This window comes from Colobus angolensis, unplaced genomic scaffold (genome assembly GCF_000951035.1).
Source record: "Colobus angolensis palliatus isolate OR3802 unplaced genomic scaffold, Cang.pa_1.0 Scaffold279, whole genome shotgun sequence".
Taxonomy (NCBI): Eukaryota; Metazoa; Chordata; class Mammalia; order Primates; family Cercopithecidae; genus Colobus; species Colobus angolensis.
The window spans coordinates 1,028,244-1,047,101 of NW_012116032.1; the positions used below are offsets into that span (position 1 = coordinate 1,028,244).

The 18,858-nt window shown below is 36.8% G+C and overlaps 1 protein-coding gene across 1 annotated transcript in view; it reads right to left on the reverse strand.

Annotated features, from left to right (window-relative positions):
• The window catches only part of ZGRF1 (zinc finger, GRF-type containing 1), a 95,590-nt gene that overhangs the window by 15,687 nt on the left and 61,045 nt on the right, over positions 1-18,858 (reverse strand). The window contains exons 17-24 of the mRNA XM_011948365.1: positions 15,099-15,242; positions 14,338-14,452; positions 12,694-12,956; positions 9,793-9,952; positions 6,340-6,417; positions 5,991-6,138; positions 1,268-1,395; positions 301-424 (exon numbers count right to left, since the gene is read on the reverse strand). Of these exons, the coding sequence (XP_011803755.1) occupies positions 301-424; positions 1,268-1,395; positions 5,991-6,138; positions 6,340-6,417; positions 9,793-9,952; positions 12,694-12,956; positions 14,338-14,452; positions 15,099-15,242 (1,160 nt within the window). The remainder of the gene's footprint in view (positions 1-300; positions 425-1,267; positions 1,396-5,990; positions 6,139-6,339; positions 6,418-9,792; positions 9,953-12,693; positions 12,957-14,337; positions 14,453-15,098; positions 15,243-18,858) is intronic.

An 18,858-nucleotide genomic window follows, 5' to 3' on the forward strand; every position in this document is an offset into this window, starting at 1 on the left:
GCTACTGGCGAGGCTGAGGCAGGAGAATGGCGTAACCTCGGGAGGCGGAGCTTGCAGTGGGCCGAGATCGCGCCACTGCACTCCAGCCCGGGCGACAGAGTGAGACTCCGTCTAAAAAAAACAAAGGTACTTAAATTACAGGGTTCCACTTGTATTTAAGATTAATATTTTCCAGACAACTCCAATTATACATTATTTTAAGGCAGGACTAAGTCTTCTAATATTTTCATTCTCTATCAACACACACACACAATGTAGAATCAATAAATGATAATTCTGTAAGAATTTAGCAGTATGTACCATTAAGCAAAGTCGATCAAAAAGAGTTTGTTCCAATCCATTTTCATGAGCTGCATCAGAACCCTGAATAGTAGGAGGTAGCTGTTTGGGATCTCCAACAAGAATCAGCTTTTCACACTCAAACCTAAAACAGGATTTCAAAAATTAATCTAAGCAATAAAAAAGAGTGCATTAACATTATTTATTACACTGTTTGCCAAAATTGCACCCCAAAATATTCAAATGCCATGAAATATCCTGAGTATTAATAAAGCTTAGTAGTGCTATTAAGCGCATTAAAGCCTTTGAAAAGTTATGCAATAAAGAATCCTTTATATAATTTAGTTACCCTCCCCACACATAAAAGCTAGTAGGTGCCCCTTGCCTCTGCATGGAATTAATATTTCACAGAGCATATTTGGGAAATGCTGGTTTTTAGAATCCATAAACTCTTAAAATTAAAGTCTTTCTTAGGAGTCATTTAGCTTAAATCGTTGTCTTAGAAATTAAGTAAATTGGGTTCTCAGGGGCTAAATGTTTTCCTAAATAGGAGTAGGATATAGTGGGGAAAAATCAAAGTTTTATAAACAAACCTATGTCTAAATCTCAACTCCATTATATTTTAGATACCCAGCAGATTATTTAATCCTTTCATGCTTCAGTATTATTATTTTTTCTTTTTTCTTTTTTTTTGAGACAGGGTTTCACTCTGTGTCACCCAGACTAGACTGCAGTCGTGCGATCCCTGCTCACTGCAGCCTTGACCTCCTGGGCTCAAGCAACCCTCCCACCTCAGCCTCCCAAGTTGCTGGGACTTTAGGCACACACTACCATGCCCAGCTAATTTTGTATTTTCTGTAGAAACGGGGATTTGCCATGTTGCCCAAGCTGGTCTCAAACTCCTAGACTCAAGCAATCCAGCCGCCTCAACCTCATAAAGTGCTAGGATTACAGGTGTTACCCCTAGGAAAAGAATATTTTAGGTTACCTTGCAATGGGAAGGAGAGAGGCCGGTTCGGTTATCTGACTACACTCATCCAACACAACTACAGGAAATTTAAGATCATTCATGCATGGGAATGGGCAGGCTGCACAGGTAACTCCAACTACTCGAACCTTTATTACAACAAAAATGTTATTAATTAACAACTATTAAAAGAAAATAAGAGAATGTATTTACCAAAGAACTTGTAGGCTAAAATTAGAGAGTGAGCTAGTCCTAATTTAATTCCTAGACATCAGAAGTCTTAGATCATCATATCTCCATATTTTTATTATTCCTACATACAAAAGGGAAATCAACAAATGTAGGTTACTTAAGCTACAAGCCCATTAACAAGAACAAAGAAAAGACATATTTTGATATTCAGAAGGAAAGTATCACAGTATCAAGCATTTGTAAAATATCAAGGATGACGCACATATTTTATTGTCTAGATGAGGTTAGACAACATACATTATATCAACACAGGCCAAAGTTCTTCACAAAAAACATTGAATATGTTAATGAAATATTCTTTGCTTAACCTTCAAGCACATTAGTTTTATTTATTTAAAAATGTAAAGATGACTAATTTTAAACAACAGTAAATAAAATGTACTTGTAGCCTGTGGATATATTTGAATCTTGTAAGTTACACATTATAGCAACATGCCATTACTCTGAAGGCAAAAAGCTTCATAAAAGCTGATTTTTAATCTCTAAAATTAAATGTAAACAATAGGGAAATCTATAAATTTTCCAATTCGATGTAGTCATTGACCTAGTAGCCTGCTATCTATACACATGTGTACATACACATATACACACGTTTGTGTACATATACATGTGTGTGTATAAACACAAACACATATACATACATGTACATATACATATACAGTCATGTGCCACATAACAATGTGATGTTTCGGTCAATGATGGACCAGATATATGATGATGGTCTCATAAAATTATAATGGAGCTGAAAAATTCCCTGCTCCTAGTGACATCACAACCCTCACAGCACAATGCATTATGCATGTGTTTGTGGTGATTCTGGTGTAAACAAACCTACTGTACTGCCAGTCACATAAAACTATAGCACATACAATTATGTACAGTTCATAATACTTGATAATAAATGACTATTTTAGTGGTTTATACATTTACTATAGCACATTTTTATTATTATTTTAGAATGTACTCCTACTTATTTAAAAAAAAAAAAGTTATCTATAAAACAGTTTCAGGGATGTCCTTCAGGAGGTACCCAGAAGAAGGTATTGTTATCATAAGCCCTGACAGCCCCATGTATCCTATTGCCCCTAAAAACTTTCTAGTGGGACAAGATGTAGAGGGGAAAGACAGTGATATTGATGATCCTGACCCTGGGTAGGCCTAGAATAATGTGTGTGTGTGTATCTTAGTTTTAAACAATAAAAGAAAAAAACAGTTTTAAAGATAAAAAAAGAAAAATTTTAAATAAAGCTTATGGAATATTTTTGTATATACAAAATGTTTGTGTTTCAAGCTGCGTTATTACAAAAGAATCAAACAGTTTTTAAAAATTTTAAACTTTATAAAGTAAAAATGTTATAATAAGCTAATTTATTACTGAAGAAAGAAAAAATTTTAAAATAAATTTGGGGTAGCCTAACTGTACAGTGTTTACAAAGTCTACAGTAGGCCAGGCGCGGTGGCTCACACCTGTAATCCCAGCACTTTGGGAGGCTGAAGCAGGTGGATCGCTGAAGGTCAGGGATTTGAGACCAGCCTGGCCAACGTGGTGAAACCCCATCTCTAATAAAAATGCAAAAATTAGCCAGGCATGGTGGCAGGTGTATGTAATCCCAGCTACTCAGGAGGCTGAGGTAGAAGAATCGCTTGAACCCGGGAAGCGGAGGTTGCAGTGAGTTGAGATCGCAGACTGCACTCCAGCCTGGACAGAGCAAGATTCTGTCTCAAAAAAATTAAAACTTTTTTTTTAAGTCTACAGTAGTGTACAGCAATGCCCTAGGCCTCCACATTCACTCACCACTCACTCACTGACTCAACCACAGTGACTTCCAGTCCTGCAAGCTCCATTCATGGTAATTTAACTATAAAGTTAACTATTAAAAAGCTATAATATACATAGTTTTCTGAGGACTTCTAGAACCAAAACTTTGTGGTTATTATTTCCAATTTCACCTTCCCTCCCTCCCTACACAGGTGTACCATTTTAAATCTTTTATATCATATTTTTACAGTACATTTTCTGTTTAGATACAGAAATACCATTGTGCTACAATTAATTGCCTACAGTATTCAGTACTTCTTATACTTCTTGATAGCAAGGGCAGTTCATACCAACTGACCATATCTTTTTTCAACAAACTGACAAAAAATATACTTTACAAATTAAATATTGCCTCCACAGATTCTACAAAACAAGAAAACATTACAACCGCCTTATTTTCTTTAATAATAAATAATATTCACCACACACAATAGCCCTGTATCAGTTAGGTTTTCTTCTTTTGTTAAAAACAAAAACAAAAATCTTAAAGCCATATTTATATCAGAAATTCCACAGTATTTAAACGTTCAGTTCTTTAAAAATGATCAAGCTTCAGTGCCACTCTGAAATATTATTCATTTTATTTAATTTCTGGCAACGATATCTACAAAACAATATTAGAATGAGAACTCTAAAGTTCTGTGTCAGGAAGTTTTTAAATTTAAAGAAATATCTAATACAAAAACCTAAAGTATTAAGTTTTCTTTAAAAAATTATATTATCTTTTAATTTATTATTATGTTGCTGAGATTCTAACAGCAGAAAAGATTTTGTTACTGACCTAGCAAGTATTAATTAGCTTTGAAGCATTTTTAAAAATTAGTTTTATTGTGAAGACATGTCACTTTAGAAATGAGTCAGGTCTTCCAGGTGTGGTGGCTCATGCCTGTAATCCCAGCACTTTGGGAGGCGGAGGTGGGAGGATCACTTAAGGTCAGGAGTTTGAGACCAGCCTGGCCAACATTGTGAAACCCCGTCTCTACTAAAAATACAAAAATTAGCCAGGTGTGGTGGCATGTGCCTGCAGTCCCAGCTACTCAGGATGCTGAGGTAGGAGAATCGCTTGAACCCAGACGTGGAGGTTGCAGTGAGCTGAGACTACGCCACTGTACTCCAGCCTGGGCGACAGAGTGACTCTGGCTCAAAAAAACGGTGTCAGGTCTGAATGCCTGACTGGACCTTAGAAATATGTCAGAGAAAACATCTAAAAAAATAATTCCTCTAAAATAGTTTTCATTTGTAAATAGGTGATATCAATGAGCAATAGATCATGGTAACTGAGCTTTCATTCAGAAAATCATCCAAGAAATCATTAACAACAATACATTATTCTTATGTATCATTGTTATGTTGGGTGAGTAAAATGGTAAGTAGTTTAAATAAATGACTAATTTGTATTAATTGAACACAGCCAAACTAAGCCTTTCTGGATTTGGTTAAGAAGACAGTACAGAGTTAACTCTATAATTCAAATAACAGAAAGTTAGTCTGAAGTTTTCTGAGGACTTGCAGAACCAAAACTTGTTACAGATTAGTTATTATTTCCAGTTTCTCCTTCCTGCTTTAGGAAATTAGTATTACATATCTACACCCTTTGCCATGTTACTTGGCAGTGCTTCCCACCAGAGAAGTAGGGGAGTATATTTCCTTGCCTCACTGATGTTAGGCTTGGCCATGTGACCTGTTACAGCAAATGGAATGTCAGCAGACATAATATGAACTGAAGCCTTAAATGTGTTTCTGTGATCTGTCCTGCCCTCTTGCACTTCTGCCATCTGTTAGAAGATCATGCCACAGCAACTGTTCTCAGAATGAGAGACTTGATCCGTAGCCTCAGGCCAAGTGACACCACTTGACCTGTGGAGTCATAAGCTGTTGTCTTAAAGTACTGAGACTGAGTTTGTCAACCCTCATTATTTCAGCAATAGCTGATTAAAACAGGGTCCCAAGTAGACTGATTTTCTCAACTCTCTAGCAGAAAGTTGCCAATGTGCAAGTGGCCCAAGAAGCCAACAACTTTCTTTTACTCCATCCCCATTGCTTTTCCCCATGCTCTCCTTTCATAGGAGGAAGCTGCTGATTGATTTCTCTCTTCCAACAGCTGATGCCCAGGCTTCCCTGGATCAAAACTTGATAAAGAAGATGGTGCTACCTGTTACAGCCTGGAATCTTGTGTGCTTAGTCTTGGCTCCCAATACCTGGAAGCTAGTATCGAGCCTCCTGGATTTTTGGATATATACAAACACTAAAGGTCTTGGCTTTCTTGGAGAGCATCAACGACAAATTTCATTTGGATATTTTGCTCAGGGTCAGACCCTCTCCATTACTGTTTCTCCTAGAATACAACCAATTTCATTTAACTTGCAAAGAATCTATTCCCACCTCTATACTTTCCTCTTCAAGCCTATAAAAAGAAAGTAAACAGGGAGAAGGAGAAAGGATGACTCAGTCATGGTGAGTTGGATCTATTCACGAATTTGAAGAATGCTTTGAAGCAAACATAAAACATACACTGGGTAGACTATATCCAAGGATCCACATGCATGCACCTCAGTGGAATCTAAACTATCATGGCAGTTTGTTTTATTTAAAGGAAATATTATTTCATCAACAGAAATAAGAGAATCTGAATGGTATACATAAATCAAGAAACAAATTGAAGCTACTTCTTACCTGCTTCAGCAGGGTTCTATTTGTCCCCAGTTTATGCTGCTCAATGCTTTTTCTCACATAGACTCTTTCCGTAGGAGTCAGGTCTTCTTTCATTAGTGTATGTAGTTCTTTTAACTGTTCACTTTCATTTTCTGAGCCAGCATGCAGGCTAAAGAATTATATTAAAAACACTCCTCTTTATTTCATTTTTTGTAACATCACAGTAAAGCAAAATATGAATTTTCTAAGTTAACCAAAAAAAGATAAGCCTTTCTCCATTCTTCAAAAATCAAATTTAAGGTAAGAGTGATATAAAAGTACCATACTTCCCTCTGACCATTCTGTGACTTCTGGAATTTTGCATTCTTACCTGTAAGGTAAAATTGGTTTGGCAATCTTCCTAACACTCCCAACTCTGATAAAGTTTTCAAATCCAAGACTGAGAAGCCTTTAAATAAGAAAACAATATAGATTCTGATTATTTAGGAAACAGAATAGAAAATAAAGTTTTATATAACTGTGTTATTACATAATTTTGTGTAACAGTATATTTTAGTTATAAAATTTAATGTGAAATACCTAAACTCAAACAAAGTAAATGCAATGTAGTTGGTTTTTTAAATACAATGCATTTTCTAGAGAATTTAAAAATATGCATTATTCCATCTTGAAGGCTCATTAAATGTTCATAAAAAGCCAATGTTAATATTTATCACAAATAAAATTGCCTCTAAAGACACAATATAGAAAGCAATAGCTACCATATACTTAGCACCAAGATTTGTTAGGAAGAGCCTCTTTACGTATGTTACATTGCTTAACACTCACTACAGCTCTAGATTATATCTCCTCTTAGAGATGAGGACGCAAGCTCAGAGGTGAGGTATCATGATTCAAATCCAGGCAACTCTGTCTACATCCAAAGGTTATGACTGTTCCTCTACATACATTACCCCTTAGTTAGGGCTTTGTGAGGAATGACCCCTCACCTACACTTCCCTTTTATATATCTTACAGCTCTAGCACTATGCTGGGAACACAGCTGGAACTCAGTGAATACTCAACTTTCGAAAACTTCTTCTACCACCTCAAAATGGGAACGTAAAGAGCTGGAGAACTAAACTATAGATCTCTAAAAACAATTTTCCAATATAATTACGAAACAAATTAGTATCAATATATGAATAGATTTCAATTTTCACATTTTTCATAGTCTTCAGCTTGAAGAATAATAGCAACTTAACGGGCTGAAATACTAGCTTACGATTTTTCTTCCAATGCAAATTTGGTTAAATCTATAATAACAAAAGGTGCAGTCTCCTCAAAGTACTATTCACCCCATGCTCTTTCATTTCTTCTCAAGAAACTGTTCTATCCATTACAATAGGAAAACAAGGTCTGTTCAAGCACACAATGAAAAGGTTATTTCAGTGTGAAGAAATGTATGAAACCAGACTATAAGCAGTTGAGGCACAGATCCTAATTAGAGATTCACATTTCTCAGGTCCTTATCAGAGATTTAAGCATTAAAGATTCTCTTTTATAAGTTTCCTGTTAACCTTTAGTATTGCGTACTTACCTTCCCTCCTCATTCTAACTTCTTGTTTGTTTGTTTTTAATACTGTTTTGTTTTCTAACAGTCTACAGCTAAATTTTCATCTTGGGCTAAGCAATCTAAAGTTCCTTCCTGTGTAGTCTCCGGGTAACTCTTCATTGTCTTTATTAAAAACAAACAAACAAACAAACAAAACGTCCTCAGCCACTCTTTTAAATTGCTTATAAGAGTGTACACGGGAAGAATCTTTCTGAAGGGAAATTTTGAAAAGTATATTTAGAAGCTTAAAAGTTTTCATATCTTTTATTCTAGGCTTAGGATTATTTTCCTAAGGAAAGAATCAGAAATGGATACAGAGTTTTATGTTTAAGGATCTTTGTCATAATATAATTCATACTGGCAAGAATCTGGAAATAATTTACTGATCAAAAATTGCTTAAAGTATGATATAAGAAAATCATTGAATATAATAGAGTTATAAAAAATTATGTTTTCTAAGATTTTTTTTTTGGGACAGAGTCTTACTTTGTCACCCAGGCTGGAGTACAGTGGTGTGATCTTGGGACACTGCAACCTCCACCTCCCGGGTTCAAGTGATTCTTGTGCCTCAGCTGCCCGAGTAGCTGGAATTACAGGCATGTGCCACCATTCCCAGCTAATTTTTATATTTTTGGTAGAGATGGGGATTCACCATGTTGGCCAGGCTAGTCTTGAACTCCTGACCTCAAGTGATCTGCCCACCTCAGCCTCCCAAAGTATTGGGAATACAGGCGTGAGCCAACTTTTTAAGTAAAAAAAGCAGGACACAAACAACACATACTATTAAATCTCAAATTTGGAAAATAAAATGTATGTGTATTTAAAAATCTGTAAATAAATATAATAAAACATCTGTGTAGTCTGCATATGTTCTACCATAAGCATTCACTTGTATAATTATGAAAATTAATTTTTAAAATGCCTAGGCTTATAAATAATGACTGTTTCTCCTAACCAAATTTTGCCACTTATGTTGAATTCAGATCATTAAACATTGGAATATTGGTGAAATACTGTAATATTCTTTGCATTTTTAATAAAGTCTTATGCAATCACAAAAATTACCTTCAAAACAGATTACTGTCTTCTTTGCATTCCTCTTATTGAAATAAAAAACATAATATACTTAAATTGTTAAGCCATTTTATTATGATGTGTTCATATAGCAGATGAACAAGAGACTAATCTATAACTACTGATTCTGGAATTTGATTCTAGCCTACTTCTTTTTTTTTATTTTTTTATTTCTTTTTTATTTTTATTTTTTGAGACAGTCTCCCTCTGTTACCCAGGCTGGAGTGCAGTGGTGCAGTCTCAGCTCACTGCAGCCTCTGCCTTCTGAGTTCAAGCAATTCTCCTGTCTCAGTCTCCTGAGTGACTGGGATTACAAGCACCTGGCACCATGCCAGGCTAAGTTTTTTTGTATTTTTAGTAAAAACGGGGTTTCACGATGTTGGCCAAGCTGATGTTGAACTTCTGACATCAAGTGATCTGCCCACATTGGCCTCCCAAAGTGCTGGGATTACAGGTGTGAGCCACCATGCCCAGCCTGATTTTAACCTACTTCTAAGGTAATAGACCCAAGACTCCTAGGACAGAGACAAAGGACTTTTACTCATGGCACAGGAAGCAGTATAATTATCAACATATCTACATTGGTTTCCCTTGGCTCCCAAGTCACATGAGGAGAAAAACAGCATCCAGGTAGATGCCTGCACATGCCGTGGGTTGAGGAGTAGGGCAAGACCACTGAGGCTGGGGATCCAATATCTTATAACGAGTAATAAGCAAGCCTGCTCTTTGTCCTGGAGGGAGACATTACTTCATCAGTCAAAGCTGCTTATTGCAAACAAAATGTGAGAAATGTTTTGGGTAAGAATGGTCAGGAATTTGCATCCTTGGCATCCCAGCAGGGATGCTCAGGGCCGCTGGCAGACTGCCTCCCCCAACAATACATCTCTAGCCCTACATGTTCTTGGCTGAACTTGAATTTTTGCACGATTATCACTGTGCCAAAATTTCCAGTTTTGGTTTTTATTTTATCCTACTTACAAACTAATTAGTTAGCCTGTTACTGTTTCATAGATGCTGGCTCCTGGGTCAGAGACAAATGTCTTGCATTCTTGGCATAACCAGCAAGAGTACATGGATACTCAGGGCCCATAGTGGGTTGCCTCTCTCAACAATATTCCAAAACAATAGCTACTTAAATGCACTTGTCATGCCTACCCAAGAAGTACTCTGTCAACAGCCACATTAGTAGAAGAAGAAATTAGAAGTTTCCATGGCCTTGCATTTCCAACGGTGGGAGCTTCACTCTTTTCAAACAGCTGTACAAAGAACAAAATCACCACTGCCAGCAAATAACTCTTTCCTGCTCCAAACACACCTAATTATTTTAAAAGAAGAGGAAAAAATAAAAAGCATAAAATAAATACATTTATTTTTTCTTTTCTTTTTTTGAGATAGAGTCTCACTCTGTCACCCAGGCTGGAGTGCAATGGCACAATCTCAGCTCACTGTAACCTCTGCCTCCCAGGTTCAAGTGATTCTCCTGTCTCATCCTCCCAAGTAGCTGGGATTACCGGCATGCATCACCACACCTGGCTAATTTTTGTATTTTTAGTAGAGCCACGGTTTCACCATATTGGCAGGCTGGTCTCAAACTCCTGAACTCAAGTGATCCACCTGCCTTGGCCTCCCAAAGTGCTGGAATTACAGGCGTGAGCGTCTGTGCCTGGTCAAACATAAATTTCTATAGGCATAACAAATATTTCATTCATCTCTCCCTCCTCCATTAATTAATGTGTTCAAAAAACACTGAGTGCTCACTATGTGCATAGCACAGGGGATAGAACCAAAATACCTCCACTTTTAATGAGACCATTGCCTACTTAAAATTATAAACAAGTAAAGTAATAATTAGAAATAATATGGTAAGTAATATTATTTTGGATCACAGAAGGAAGAAAATCTATCCCTGCTTTGATGGAGATGGGAGTACTTCCTAAAATTAAGAAGTAGAACTAAGACTTCCAGAATAAGATATCCAGACTGCTTAGAGAAAGGGCCATTCCAGGCAGAGCCATGACAAAGCATGTAGCTGTTAAAGTAACTTTTCTATATAACCTCTACCAAATAGGTAAGAGATGAGGTTGATAAGGTAGGCACGGGAGCTAGTAAGGTAAATCACAAAAGCTCTGTTTGCTATAGCTAAACAAAGTTTGAATCTTATCTCAGAAGCCAGCAGATGTCATCTAAAGATTTTCAGCAATGGTTGTTTTTTTTGTTTTGTTTTATTTTTTTCAGACAGGGTCTGGCTCTGTTGCCCAGGCTGGAGTGCAGCGGTGCAATCTTGACTCACTGCGACCTCTGCCTCCCAGGTTCAAGCCATCCTCCCACCACAACCTCCCAAGTAGCTGGGACTACAGGTTCATGCCTCCATGTCCAGCTAATTTTAAAATGTTTTTGTAGAGACAGGGTTTTGCCATGTTGCCCAGGTTGATCTTGAACTCCTGAGCTTAAGCGAGCTACCCTCCTTGACCTCCCAAAGTGCTGGGATTACAGGTGTGAGGCCAAGCAATGAGTTTGACTTAATCAGACTGTGTTTTAAAAAAACAACTTGAATGAAAATATGAAGTAAGGCACAACTAATGGTAGATCAATTAGAAAGTTTGTGAGACAATTATAACAATAATAAATGTCAACTTTACTAAGCACCTCCCATGTGCCAAGCACTGTTCTAAGCCCTTTATGTATGTTAACTCATTTAATCCTCCAACCCTATGAGGTGAATGCTATTATGATCTCCATTTTGCAGAGTAGGAAATTAAAGATTAAGAGATATATAACCTGCCCAAAATCATACGGCTAACAAATGATAGAGTCAGAATGTAAATTCAGGATTCTAACTCTAGAGCCCACACTCTTACCCACTAGGCTATATGGAGGTATGATGAAGGCTTGGATTGAGGGGATACAAGTAAACTGGAGAAGAGATACTCAATATGAAAGACAGATAGAATCTAGAAGGAACACATCTCAGTGACTAAGCTGATGGCAGGAGATGAATAGTGAGAGAGTAAGAGGAGGATTAAGAAAGAGTCACTTAATCTTGAGAGAATAATCTAGGATGACTCTCAGGTTTGATTTGGTCAACAGGGTGGATATGATATAATTCCTCAAAACAGGACAAAAAAGTAGGATTAGCTTTGGGGTAGAGGTCTATGAGAGAAAATGTGCTACTGAGGCAACAGAATCCAGATACAACTATTTACTGTAAGTAGGAGGAAGTAAATCGCCTTTGCTATGACAGAACCAAGGAGTAAGAACAGCTCCAAAATCAGGTAAATTGGAGAAGGAAGGCAGGACATTGAAAGCAGTTTCTGTTATGACCTCCATTTCCTCTTTTAGAGGCAAGATCAACAGAAAGGGCAAGAATGAGGTTATGAGAAGAATTAAGGTTTGTAATCACTGATATAAAGGATAAAAGAGTGAGCTGACTAGGAATAAACAAAAGGTTTTGCTAATCAAGTTAAGTTTACTATAGGACAGCAACATGTAAACATCTAAATCAAATCTGGTTATTCTGACCATAAGCTAAGAACACTACTCATTCATCAGATACGCTAATAAGTCTCCTTTATTAGGGTAGTCAGTTCTGTTCTCATCTAACAGTTTACCAAAGTGGGTACAGGTTAAAAAGTCTGCTTAGAGTTATTCTTGAACCTCATTTGACTAGGAAATTATAAAGGAGCAGACTGAGTTACAAAAGCTTACGAATAGAAAACAATTAGGCCGGGTGCGGTGGCTCAAGCCTGTAATCCCAGCACTTTGGGAGGCTGAGACAGGTGGATCACAAGGTCAGGAGATCCAGACCATTCTGGCTAACACGGTGAAACTCCGTCCCTACTAAAAAATACAAAAAACTAGCTGGGCGAGGTGGTGGGCGCCTGTAGTCCCAGCTACTCGGGAAGCTGAGGCAGGAGAATGGCGTAAACCCAGGAGGCGGGGCTTGCAGTGAGCTGAGATCCGGCCACTGCACTCCAGCCTGGGTGACAGAGCAAGACTCCAACTCAAAAAAAAAAAAAAAAGAAAACAATTATAATTATTTTATTTCTTGCTTCTTACCATGTATGACAGTGATAGGGAGGGTATGAGCTTGCAGTTCCTTCACTTCTTCAGTACTTTCATGTGATGCCATCATTTGAGCTATTTGAATTAGAGCTGTAGCTTGATCTTTGTTTAACTTGTATACCTGAATCAACTCACTAGCTAACTTCAATGTTGCTCCTAGGCTGAGTAGTTCAAATTTTGTGTTGACATTTGTGAAGGCTGGTGGGATAAATTTTCTATTACTGACTCTTTTGTTACTAACTATAGTTGGCGAAGACCTAATAAAAATGAAGCAAATAAGCAATTTTTAAAAATAGGGACATTTGAAAAAGATGAGTAGAAAAATTCATAACTTAGCCATCACTTTGTAAGCATTACAGAGAACAGTTTTTTATAGAAACAAACAGTAAGTGGATATATACTGTAAATGGATACATACTCCAATATTGAGGAGGGTAGAAGAGAACTAACATTTGTTGAATACTTACTATGTGCTGACACTTTGCTGAGCATTTTACATATTACTTGATGAAATCTTCACAACACTAGGAAGTAGTTAATTAGTTAATTATCCCAAATATAGATACGAGAATACTGAATTTTTTTCCCCCAATACCACACCACAAATAAGTGGTGGACTGACTTTAAAACCCATGCTCTATTATACAAACCTGACTTAGATAATTAATCTAGCCCTCATTTCAGGTAAAACTACATCACATGAATTGGTCTTATTTCTATTTCTATGAAAATTCATTTCAAATTGAATAAATAACATAATTAAATCATAAGAATATTTATTTTTTTACCTAGGACTTCATTATAGTGAGAAAAATAAAACATCACAGATAGATAATAATATTCCAAATTGAAAACTGGACTTTTCCTATCATTTTTAATGCATTTAATATAATATCACTTCCATTTTTTTAAAAAGGGACATGGTGCTTGAGAAATTGAAAACGAGATATGGCTATATCGAGAATAAAATCAGTAGCAATATACACACTGGATTCAAGCTGTAAAATGATTCCTTTAAATGTTAAATAATTTGTGATATAAAAATACATATAATAAAAAATAAAATAAATACCGAAATGATCCTTAAATTATCTCCTGACAAAGTGAAAAAATTTACAGTAACAGTTATTAGCTCAAACCTTAATAAATAGATGAAAAATACTGCATATTTCCTTTTCTCTCTCTTTCTTTTTTGAGATAGAGTTTCACTCTTGTTGCTCAGGCTAGGGTGCAGTGGTGCGATCTTGGCTCACTGCAACCTCCGCCTCCCAGGTTCAAGCAATTCTCCTGCCTCAGCCTCCCGAGTAGCTGGGATTACAGTCATGAGCCAGTATGCCCAGCTAATTTTGTATTTTTAGTAGAGACAGGGTTTCTCCATGTTGGTCAGGCTGGTCTCAAACTCCTGACCTCAGGTGATCTGCCCACCTCAGCCTCCCAGAGTGCTGGGATTACAGGCATGAGCCACTGTGCCCCGCCCCTTTTCTCTTTTTAACTACTGACAGAGAGTAATGTCGTAGTCTGAAAAATAATTACAATTTTATTGGCAACATTTATATAATGTACTTTTATTGAATTTTCATCTTTACTTCTGGTTACCATTTTTTAATACCAATGGCTCAAAGGTAAAAATTGACTTACATTGTTAACAGGTACTGTGTTAGAGGTAGAGTAGCTGGATTAAAGTAGTCCTGAATGTTTTTCAAAGTAGTCAGTTCTGTGCTAGCATTACAAACCAATAATGCATGGACAATCACTGTACAGAGGATACAGAAAATAAACATTCGACGTAAATAAAATGGCCCATAAAAATTCTGTGTTAAATGTCCACATAACTCAGAGTTTGGCTACTGAATTAAGCACATGACATAAAACAAACCCTTAAACACACACACAGAGATCCCAAACTTATATTCATTAAATTACTATGCTATCTGCTCATTCATTTTATAATGGGTACCCACAAATTGCACAATTTAAACCATATTTGGACTTCTATATATCAACAAATGAACAAGAACACCTGTTTTGAGTTAGCACATTGTAGCACAACTTCACAGCCAGCAGTTTCCTTTAATCAACATATCATTTGTGCCATACAGTAGTATTTGTATAATTTTTAAACACTTTCTTGCATTTTTTCCTCAATTACTTCATAGAAATGTATGGAAAACAGAAAATCAGAACAATCTAATTAGAAAATTAGAACAAAACAATCCCCCACACACCATTCTTCCTCACAGAAATATCTATATATTCAACTTTCATACACATTTTCAAGAACACACTGTACACAATAGTAGAAACTAGAGTTGGGTGCTTTTTATTGGCTTTAATCAAACAGTGCATCTTGTCTATCATTCTTTTTAAATATAAACTAAAATGAACATAGTAATACTCACCGTTAGTGGGCCAGTTGGAAGGGAAGTAGCCTTTCAAAGGTAGTATTTCTATCTCATTGATAGACGATGGTCCAAAGAAAGCACTACATGCAATAAAAGTATCCAGCTCAAAGTCTAGGGTTTTTGAAACCACCCAAAGATCATCTGAAAAGACAAACATTTTTTTTTTTTAATTATACTTTAAGTTCTAGGGTACATGTGCACAACGTGCACGTTTGTTACATATGTATACATGAGCCATGTTGGTGTGAAGACAAACATTTTTAAATACTACACAGACACATACAGAATGGTTCTATATTTTTAAAAATTATATGTATTTGCACATGTGTGTACATACATCTATAGTACACATATACGTACACATGATGAGAAGTAAAGCTCTGGAAAGATATTCATCAACTATCAACCTAAAGGTTGGGAGTGCTCCTGAACAAAAGAACCAACATCAGATTCTGCAATTAATACAGTACTCTTGAATCACACAGAAAAAGACTAAAGAGATGGCAGAATTACAGGGTGAGGAAGAAGGAGGGCAGAGATATCACATGGGAAGATGAGTTTGCTACAATGGAAATCCCTAGGTTTTGCATGAACCCACAAAACTCCTAAGAAGGCAGGACATAAGCTAGCCCATAAGACTATTGTATTAGTCCGTTCAGGCTGCTATAACAAAATATCTTAAATGAGTAATTCACAAATAGTAGAAGTGTATTTCTCATAGCAGTTCTGGAAGCTAAAAAGTCCAAGATCAAGGTGCCAGCAGAGCACCAGTGAATAACCAGTGAAGGCTCACTCTCACTGGTGCAAAGGGGCCAAGGCACTCCCTTTAACTTCTTATAAGGTCACTAATCCCATGCAGGACTAAGTTGTGCAGTGCCCACGTGACTTAATCATCTCCCAGAGGCCCCAGCTCTTAATACATTGGCAATCAAATTTCAAAATATGTATTTGGCGGGGGGAGTGGAGGGTGGAGGGACGCATTTAGACCACAGCAACCACTTAACACGCTACAAAAAAAGTAATATTGGACTCAGTTCAGGCTGAGAAAACCAACTGCCAGGGCATCAGCAATTGGAATAGTGCCAAAGATCAGATCAATAAGGATATTAGCAGTTCTAGCAAGCTGAGAAATAATCACAAAATAGCAATATACTATCCCATCTTCACTAACAAGCCTCCTTCAGGAAAGCGGATCTTCCTCCTCTCTAGCAACTATTTAGTAATTAGCATGTGTATCTTGTGATATTAAAAGTAGGCACAAGGAGGAACAGGGTTTTTAGAAATGAGAAAGGTGTGGAAGCCCTGAAAGAGAGACTAAACTGGGCAGCGACTAAGATTTCAATACCCAAATGAGTCTGAAATTTATTGGACAAAATCTATCAAATTGGATTCATCTTAAATTTTCCCTGCTGCAAATAGGAATGAGAGATTCAAGTGAAGAAAATAAACTAAAGAGAACCTTAAGACTGAATATATCTAGTAATTATTTAATCATATGCATTTAAAAATGGCAACCTATAAGGAATGAAAATGAAAGGTATTAAAGACTTTCACTTTTAACTGTATATATTTCTTTATACCTTGATTTTTCATTGTATATATTTATGTATTACTTGTTAATTTTTTTCTTTTTTCCCCAAATGCTGGTTTGGAGATTTTTAATTTTTAAAAAATGATCTCAAATGCTTAATTTCTAAAAATCCAACCACTTCATGAATGTCTTCTATGTGATATACATTTAAAAAATAAAAACATACATAATGTTCCTGCACAAAAATTTCCTTCAAAGGTCACATTATAAATTCTTTTTACTTACTAAATTAATAACATAATTCAAAACATGCAAAACAATGCTCAAAAAAACTTTTGAATTAAAAATAAAGATATAGGAGATTCCTGATTCTGGTGTCATCTAAGATGCTGAATTAGTATGATTGTTGGCTTCCTTTCTGTGGGGAACAGAGAGAGAAGTGGAGAAAACCACGGAAAATCTCGAGTTGGAGGGCCTGTTTTGAACTGGGGTTTGTGTACCTGAAGTGATTTTGGCCAAGTGCAGAAGGCCTGTAGAGGAGGAGGGGATCAAAGAGGGTGAGGAACCTCTTGGGGTTCTGTTCTTGCTTCCCATCCCATCCTCTTCCCCATCCCCAATTATACTGGGACAAATAGGACCTACCCATCCATAAGGCAATTTATACTTCTGGTCCAGAAATCCTCTGGAGGAAAAAAAAAAAAAATCAGGGCAGCAATGCAAGCCCTGTGCCATAAAGTGTGGAGAAAACCAGATGGTAACTCACTGATCACAGGCAGTCTCTACCTCATCTCCAAACCTCTAGGGCTAAAGAATTTTACAATTTAAGAAATGATACATCTTAATGTTGCATTTTCCTTTTAATCAGAGGTTTTAGATTTCACTTTAGGGATCATTCTGTGGGTAACTGTGGTTTTCTAGTGCCTGGGGCTCTCTACCCCATAGCTCAGTTACACTCTCAACTCCCTGAGCTCCTTCGAGCTGACCGGACTGGAATGGGCCTTCCCCAACATGCACTGCCAGAAAGAAAAGCTGATACCGCCAGGGGAAAATGAGTTCACAGGCCAAAATATTGAGACATTCAAGGAACACAAAGACTTAAAAAAAAAAAAAAAAAAAAAGAGGTAAAGGAAGATAGTAACAATGTAAAATAATAACAGCCGAGTGCAGTAGCACACAACTGTAGTCCTCGCTACTTGGGAGGCTGAGATGACAGAATTGCTTGAGCCCCAGAGTTTGAGACCAGCCTACGCAAAACAGTGAGAACTCATCTCAATAAATAAATACATATGTACATACATACAGGAAAACAGGCCAGGCACAATGGTTCATGCCTACAATCCCAATACTTTAGGAGGCTGAGTCAAGGGGATCACTTAAGCCCAAGAGTTTGAGATGTGCCAGGACAACATAGCAAGACTCCATCACTACAAAAAAATAAAAACATTAGCTGGGTGTAGTGGCTTGAACCTATAGTCCCAGCTACTCAGGAGGCTGAGGTGGGAGGATCACTAGGGCCTAGGAGGTCAACGCTGCAGTGAGCCATGATTGCTCTATTCCAGCCTGGGTGACAGAATGAGACCCTGTCTCAAAAATTAAACAAAATAAACAAACAAAAAAACAAAAAACAGGAAAAAGAAATGAACACAAATATTAGGTTGGAAAAATATAATTGATAAATAGCAGGATTAATACATTTGAGGAATCAATAGCCAATTCAGACAATCACATTGATGATATTTCCCAGAAGGAAGAAAGGACAAAAATTCAGGAAATATAAAGGAAAAACTAAGAGATTTGGAAGACAGATTCAGAAGTGCTAACATTTAAATAATAAAAGATCTAGAAAGGAGGGAAAGAATAAAGAGATAAAAAGAAAGATTATTTGAAGAAATAATGAAGATCCATTTCCCAGAAGTATAAAAAAAGATAATGAACTTTAGATTTAAAAGGTCCATAATGTGCCCAAAAGGAGAAACAAGGAAAAACCCAGTTAGACATTGTATAGAGAAATATAAGACTATCAAAGTAATTGAGAAAATTCTAAAACTCTCAGCCAGAAAGAGCACATAACACATAAAGAAATAAGAATCAGAGTGCCAGCCAGGCGTGGTGGCTCACACTTGTAATCTTAGCACTTTGGGAGGCCGAGGTGGGTGGATCACCTGAGGTCAGGAGTTTGAGACCAGCCTGGCCAACATGATGAAACACTGTCTCTACTAAAAATAA